This window comes from Podarcis melisellensis, assembly GCF_964234715.1.
Source record: "Podarcis melisellensis genome assembly, chromosome: 4".
Lineage (NCBI taxonomy): Eukaryota > Metazoa > Chordata > Lepidosauria > Squamata > Lacertidae > Podarcis > Podarcis melisellensis.
In genome coordinates this window covers 78,102,550-78,110,192 of record NC_138531.1, presented here as the reverse complement: position 1 = coordinate 78,110,192, position 7,643 = coordinate 78,102,550, and the positions used below count along the sequence as shown (strand labels likewise).

Below are 7,643 nucleotides of genomic sequence, written 5' to 3'. Positions count from 1 at the left end.
TGTGTTGTGTTTTAGATTATAAATCTGTGGACAGGGACCATTTTGCTCTCATGTAAGGCATTTTGGGATCCTTTTTGGCTTAAGAGCAGAGTAAGATGATTTAAATGGATAAAATAATAACAACTAACCCAACCACTTAATTGCCTGTTTTTCAATATTATCCTAGTTTTCTAGTTCTTATTGGTATCGCTGCAGGATCTTGTTCCGATGATGGTCCAAACAGATTGTGGCAGAGGGGGCTGCCGGGGGCTGTCGTCTCATGCCCCCGGGAGTAAACCATGGTTCACATTGAGCCTTTGAGTCACAAATGCACTGTTAATTCAGATCCACGCAGGTTGCAGGATATGGATTGGTTTAAAGCAACAGGCCCTTCTGCTTCTTCACATGGGCATGTCAGCTAGATATGCAGATTATGGAAGCTGAAACAAAAAGAAGGCATGGCCTTCACAGCTGATAAATGCAATGCACTGATAGCACTTTTGAAGATGATATGCTACTATCATGCTGCCTTTTAGCTGTGGAGCCACCAGAAAAGTTACATGATGCAAGATAAGGGAGAGGATCACTTCCTCCCTCTGTGGTTTGTCTGGCTGAGTTGCTAAAAAAAAGGCTGAGCAGAATATCCTGGCAAGCCTGCCGTCAGCATGGACCAAGAAGTGGTGGGGTACATTGTCCTCCTGGTCATCGTTACGCTTTTAAGCGTCGTCCAAAATGGTAAGAAAGAACAAGGGAGGGGGGAGGTCAGAAAAGGAGGCAGACCTGAGCATTAGGCATGGGGTGAGAAAGATTTGAATGAATGCATTTAAATAATAATAATCTGTATTTGTACATGTTGTTTCAGAGCTCCTCTCAGAATCCCGCCCCTCTTTTTGTTGATTTGTCTGTGTTTTAAATTAAATACTTGCAATGTGTGTTCCAGATTCCTTAGCCTAGCAATATTGACACTAACTTCCATGTTAAATTAACACTGAGAGAGTGGCAGGGGGGAGAATCTCAAATCTGGCAAGTCGCAGGCTGGTGGGGATGGAAATGTTCCTTCTGGTGATAGCAGGAGGTGACCGGGCTGCTGCCTAGGTTGACTGGCAGTGGGAGGTGGGTTCCCTTGGGGGGGGGACCAGACTCTTACCTGCAGGGAAACACTGAGCAGGGCTGACCCCTCACCTGGCATCAGTGCCAGCATCACCTTAGCTGCTCTACACCGATTCAGTACCATCTTGTTGGTACTGACCAGCAGTGATCAACTCCCGCCCAGGAACCAATGTCCCCACTGCGGAAGGACGTGTGGATCCAGAATTGGCCTCCAGAGTCACTTACAGACTCATTGTTAAAACCGTGTTTATGGAAGACAATCTTACTTGACTACGAGTGATCGCCAAAGAAGAAGCAGAAGCAGTGACTCTGGGGTTTCAGACTGGGGTCTTTCCTATCGCCACTGGGAGAAGCTGCCTGTGGACTGGACCTGGGAACCTTCTTCTTTCAAAGCTGCTGCCCTTCTACATTTCCTCTTCCCTGCTGCACTGAACTTTTTGGGTTCAGTGAGGCGTAGTGAGGAGAGAAGGGGATTAATGGAGAATGGGATTTCTGAGTTGTTGTTTTTAGAAAAACTTCAATTTACATTCTCTCCAACTCACAGGTCCTCACACACAGCGACATTATACAGTGGTACCTCAGGTTACATACGCTTCAGGTTACATATACTTCAGGTTACAGATTCCGCTAACTCAGAAATAGTGCTTCAGGTTAAGAACTTTGCTTCAGGATGAGAACAGAAATCGTGCTCCAGTGGCATGGCGGCAGCAGGAGGCCCCATTAGCTAAAGTGGTGCTTCAGGTTAAGAACAGATGCAGGTTAAGAACAGACCTCCGGAACCAATTAAGTACTTAACCCGAGGTACCTCTGTATATGCAACAGAGAGCATAAAGTCCAGAAGGAGAACAAAAAGTTTGAGAAGCAGTAGAGGGAGGAGGGGACTCTATTTAGAGCACCAAGCTGCCCTTTTAGACAAGTTTGTTCTGGATCCTGGAGGGATGCCGTTGATCACTGAAACCGTATCTTTGTTATAGTGACTAACAACTTGCAGCAAAATGTTTGGGTTTCTCGGCATTCTTCAGATGCCCCAACATGACTCAGAGGGTGCTGTGGCCATGGTGGTAGATGCAGGACACTGATTTAGCAACACAGCTAGTAGCACCGTTCTCTGCCCTGCTCTCGTCTTGAATAAGCAGCATGAGATCAGTGCAATTGTGTAAACGAGTCAGGCTCTGTGCCTGGAGGCCATTCTTCTTATGTTAAATTCTCAGGATACTGCAGCAAGGAGTATCCAATTCCCAAGCACACAAAATTGGTAACCCAAGAACTACCAATTCAGGTAGGAACCAACAGTTCTTTCTGGCTGAAGGCCTTACTGAAATTGCTGCAGTGCTTTCCAAGGCTAGAGAGACATCGTGTGCATATTTCAAAGAAAAACACACAGTAATGGCTAAGGCAACAGAACTCGGGAGATTTGCAACCCCCTTAAAAAGCAAACTTATGTTTTGGAGTCCCAGCACCATTTTTGAAAATTAAAAAAGCAGTTTGAGAGAAGGGATTTTCAGCAGAGGAATGAAAGGAGTTCTTAATCTTTCCTCCCCAAAATTTCAGTGGCTCTCAGCCAGCATTATCAGGCTTAGATTGGTGTCGGTTGTTGCTGGACTCTGGGCAATTGAATGGTGCCTCCGGACCTTCACACCTTACAAAGACACCTGCAAGTCTACCAACAGCAATGCTTGTTTGTCTGGATAGGGATAACATATTCCAGGCATTGATTTTCCATATATATTGACTTTCCTTGCTTAACTATCCCAAATTCCATTCCTTCAAGCCATCCAAAAATTGAAAGTGATATTTGTGAAACATTAAGTTGATATTTTGTTAAGTCGTTGTTTGATGTTACTATGTTACAGAAATATTCTGATTTATAACTAAACTGTTTATTACATCACTTTTTTGGGGAAAAATTAATTTGCATTGCATTGGTTTATGGAACTGTTTGTTTTTTCCGTCTTTGACATTGTTTCTTAGCCACTTTGGGCTTCCCACAGGTAGGAAAAGTGGGACATTAATATTGAAATGAAATAAAAGTCTTTCTTTCTTTCTTTCTTTCTTTCTTTCTTTCTTTCTTTCTTTCTTTCTTCCTTCCTTCCTTCCTTCCTTCCTTCCTTCCTTCCTTCCTTCCTTCCTTCCTTCCTTCCTTCCTTCCTTCCTTCCTAAAACAGCCTTTTTTGCAAGCAAAGTAGAGCAGGAAAGCAAGAACAGTACGGGCAAAATTGTTCACCGTGGCGGTACATCTCCCTTTGAGCGAGTCTTTACAGCCAAGTGAGTATTTATTTTGTGTGTCATGGGAAAGAGGAGTGAAGTGGCAAACAATACAGCTGTAATTGCTGCAGACACAAGGCTTGTATCCAAAGAAAGATTCTGGGGCGCAAATTTGCTTTGATACTATTCCTACCCACCACCCCCAGAAAGCTGGCCTTCTAAGACTTTGAATAGATCCACACCATACATTTAAAGTGTATTCAATGCATATTTAAAGCACATGACTTCCCCTAGAGAATCCTGGGGACTGTGGCTCTGTTAGATGTTCCCAGGATCAATTGGGGAAGTCATGTGCTTTAAAAGTGCATTGGGTGTCCTTTAAATGTACGGTGTGGCTCTCTCCTTCATGTTATTGTTGACTCCGGTTTTTGAAACACAATGGTTTTGCTAGTTAGGAGAATGAGATGAAGTAAGGCTTGTTCTTATGCTCACCCCTTACCTCATCCGGCCCAGTCACCAGGATGGATCTGGAAGGTTTTGCTCACATTTTAGATTAACCACAGTTTGTTATGATGTTCATACCTGGACAATACAGTGGTACCTCAGGTTACATACACTTCAGGTTCCAGACTCTGCTAACCCAGAAATAGTGCTTCAAGTTAAGAACTTTGCTTCAGGATGAGAACAGAAAGCGTGCTCCGGTGGCACGGCAGCAGCGGGAGACCCCATTAGCTAAAGTGGTGCTTCAGATTAAGAACAGTTTCAGGTTAAGAACGGACCTCCGGAACAAATTAAGTACTTAACCCGAGGTACCACTGTATGTGGTTAGTCTTAACCATGGCTTGCTGAAATGAGCCAACCTGAAATCAAGGTTTACCTAGCTAACAAACCATGGTTCCGATTAAAAGTTTCCTTCCCCAATTGTCTGTGTTTCAATTTGTGCATTGTACCTACGTCAAAAAAAATTGTAGATAACAGTTGTGACATGAACATCCCTTTGAGATTGCTATCTTTCTGATTTTACATTAAGCTCCCCCGTGATTGATATGCACCTTGTGCTTTGCTTCGAATTGCATGGATACATTTTCTTGCTCTCAGTGTGACAATATCCCTTTCTAAAAATAATTTCCTAGCCAAAACTGCAGAGATGCCTACCCTACCTTTCTTGCTGTGCTTTGGTGTGCTGGCTTGCTGTGTAGTCAAGGTAATGTATTCAGAGTCCTCTTCACACCATCCCCCTAGGGGTGTGTACACATTGCCTGATAATGTGCATTCAGTGCTGGATGCAGGCATGCTTGGGAGGGGGCTGTGCACATGATGTTGTCCCTATGCCATCCCTGGTTAAGCTAAAGTGCATTCAGCAGCAACAGTTTTATTCCGTTTTGTGCAAAGAGCGCACGTCTCAAGCGCTTGCTGCATTCAAATATACACAGAGAGTGTTTTCTTAGGTCACCTCCTACTGGGGAAGACCTCATCATGGTGCAAGACTGGGCCACTTCCTCTCTTCTACAAGACTTCCGCAGAATATTGTAATGCATGGGGGGAGGGAGGGAGGAAGGAAGTTACATCATTTCCACCAGAGTTTGGGAGGTGGGTGACTAACCTAATGAGGGGAGGGGAGCAGAGCACCTTCATGTGTACTACTTCATATACACTCCCACCTTTAAGCACAGACAACACAAGCAGTATTTCCTGCTTTAGGCAACGTTATTGTGCCAAGGGATGCACAACCGCAAATCACTATCAACAAAAGCGCTCTGCAAAAAAGAGAGAGCCCTGTGCGTTTCAGATCCCACATGTGTACATAGCCTAGGTTTTGCATTTATCAAGGCAAAATAGCAAATACTGCAGTTTCCTCTCTTTTTTTATTGATACAGCAAGAAAAGAAAAAAGAGAAAACACAAATACCAAAGTACACACAGGAATAACAATAGACACAACATTTTCTTAACAAACAGTAAGACATAAATTGGTCTTAACACTAAAGACCTAACCCCCCCCCCCCGTCTATTCCATATTTCAATTTCATATAACTTATTGCCAATACACACTTTTATCATAATTAAACTTTTTCTTAATATATCTTAATTCTTATATCTGCCTTGCAACTATTACTGAAGTTCCTCGAATGCTGCAACTGAGTTTAAACTACCATATTTATATTTCCACAGGGCTCATCCTCTGAAAACCATAATAGTTAAGCCACTTTGAATCGTCGAAACAAAATAAAAAAATTCCTTCCAGTAGCACCTTAGAGACCAACTAAGTTTGTTATTGGGATGAGCTTTCGTGTGCATGGTATCTGAAGAAGTGTGCATGCACACGAAAGCTCATACCATTAACAAACTTAGTTGAATCGTGCTCAAGTTTGCATTTTAATCCAAGTGAAGTGATAATGTCTAACACGGCCTGCCTTTCCTACTTCTCTTTAGCTCCTGCTGCCTTTGCGGGACTGATGTACTTGTTTGTGAGACAGAAGTACTTTGTCGGCTATATGGGGGAAAGGACACAGAGGTAATTCCCCACTTACACCTTCTCAAAAGTTCTAAGATGGCGGCTCACTTGTCCATTCCTTGTCCCCCTCCCCCATAACAAGAGATGTTCTGGCTCTCCGTATGTTATTGGACTACAGATTCTATTGCCGCCCTTTAGTAGAAAAGGCAGGGTAGAAATGGAAATAAATAATTGACATAAATTTAAAAATTCCAGCCCATTGGCCATGTTGGCTGGGGCTGATGGGAGTTAGAGTCCAACCATGTCTGGAGGCCCGTCGATTCCCTGCCACTATTCTAGATTCTCCTAATCAGTTTGTCGGGCTTATTTTGACATTGTGTTTTCCTTTTCACCTAGAATAATGCCTGAAGAGAAATACATGTGGGAAAATGCTTCTTTGGAATGTAGATTTTTCAGTAATGAAAATATGAGAAACTGTCCTCACTGGTGTGGTAATGCAAAATCCCTGAAGGGAAAATGAGCCCGCAACCCTAAATCCGTAAAACCCCACTGAACTCAATGGACCTTACACAGAGGGTCTCTGGTTGTCTTATACTGCTTGGCTTCCACATACCCCATCACGTTCCTGAATTAAATATGCAAGGCTATTGAATTTTGTTTCAAGTATAATCAGTGACTATCATTTTTAATAGCTAGGATAAGATATATACGTCTCTTAAATGGAACCGTCTTGGTTACTGAGATGCATAAATTTTGCCCTGTGCACCAAATTCATCTGCTGATTTACACCTGCGCGGCTCACTCAAAATTAATTGTGCTTGCCAAGACATACATCAGTGCAGAGTTTGACCCCATTAATCTGAACGTCTGAGCTCTATTTAAGTTGAGCTTGACCTTCATGACAGATAGAGAGGTTTAGCTCGTTTCTTGCAAATCAATATATTCTTACCTACTGCTTTTTCTCTCTCTTTCTCTCTCTCTCTCTCTTAGCACTCCTGGTTATATTTTCGGAAAACGAATCATAGCTTTCCTGTTCCTTATGTCTGCCGCTGGAGTCCTCAACTATTACCTGGGTTACTTTTTTGGAAGCGATTTTCAAATGTATATAAAAACCATAACTGGTACCATCTCCCCACTGCTGCTTATTCCTTAAATCTCTGTAGAAAGAGAGGGAAGGAGGTGAAAGAGAATGGAGGTCAGTGTGCTTAGCCAATCAATATCCAGAAACAGATGTTTGAAATGAACCTACAAAGCTGCTTTTAGATTGCCATAAATCCAATGCTCCTTGGGACTTTGTAGTTTTCATTTAACACAGATTTTTCCCCCCTACAAGAAAATGATTTATTGTACACAGTTGGCATGTCTTTGGGAGAAGAGTAATATGTTCCTGTAATTTATCAGGCTCCCTCCTTTAAATGGGTTTGGTCACTGAATTCTTAAGTGCAAGGAAAATTTTATGCTGCCATCATTAAAAAAAAAATTTTTTTACAAGATTCTAAGACATAATGCGCTCAAAGCCCTATTTTTATCATTATCATGTTGGCTTAATATACATAAGAATAAAGTATGATATACATTTTGGAACATGCTGTTATTTTAATAAAGTTATTTACAGTGACAAAACTATTAGTTTTATTCTTTGATCCCTGTCATTCCTGAAGTCCACAATGTTTTTATCGGACCAAATCATATCCAAAGTGCTGGGTGTGATCTTGAGAGGTAACACAAAATCTTCGCCAGGTGTAAGAGTTTAAAGCAAAAACAACAAAAATAAAAATGCATGAAAGTGTTATATGACAAGCTTTGGTAATATTGGTGAAAACTGGTTGTGTGAACAGGGAACAGATTTTAAGTCACTCAATACTCAAATGATATACAACATTATTTCCTTTTTA

General features: G+C 42.0%; 1 protein-coding gene across 1 annotated transcript; it reads left to right on the top strand.

Moving 5' to 3' along the window:
* Positions 1 to 461: 461 nt before the first annotated feature.
* Positions 462 to 7,251, top strand: ALOX5AP (arachidonate 5-lipoxygenase activating protein). The gene is made up of 5 exons (XM_081909474.1): positions 462 to 714; positions 3,255 to 3,354; positions 4,428 to 4,498; positions 5,727 to 5,808; positions 6,739 to 7,251. Exons 1-5 carry the CDS (start codon positions 645 to 647, stop codon positions 6,899 to 6,901), a joined length of 486 nt encoding a protein of 161 aa, XP_081765600.1. The 5' UTR covers positions 462 to 644; the 3' UTR covers positions 6,902 to 7,251.
* Positions 7,252 to 7,643: the final 392 nt, after the last annotated feature.

Bases quoted from the DNA above. Each gene is read 5' to 3' on its own strand.
- ALOX5AP (XM_081909474.1), top strand. From the start codon at position 645: ATGGACCAAGAAGTGGTGGGGTACATTGTCCTCCTGGTCATCGTTACG. The intron at 715-3,254 runs GTAAGAAAGAAC...TTCCTAAAACAG, and splicing joins TTTAAGCGTCGTCCAAAATG to CCTTTTTTGCAAGCAAAGTA. The intron at 4,499-5,726 runs GTAATGTATTCA...ACTTCTCTTTAG, and splicing joins TGGCTTGCTGTGTAGTCAAG to CTCCTGCTGCCTTTGCGGGA.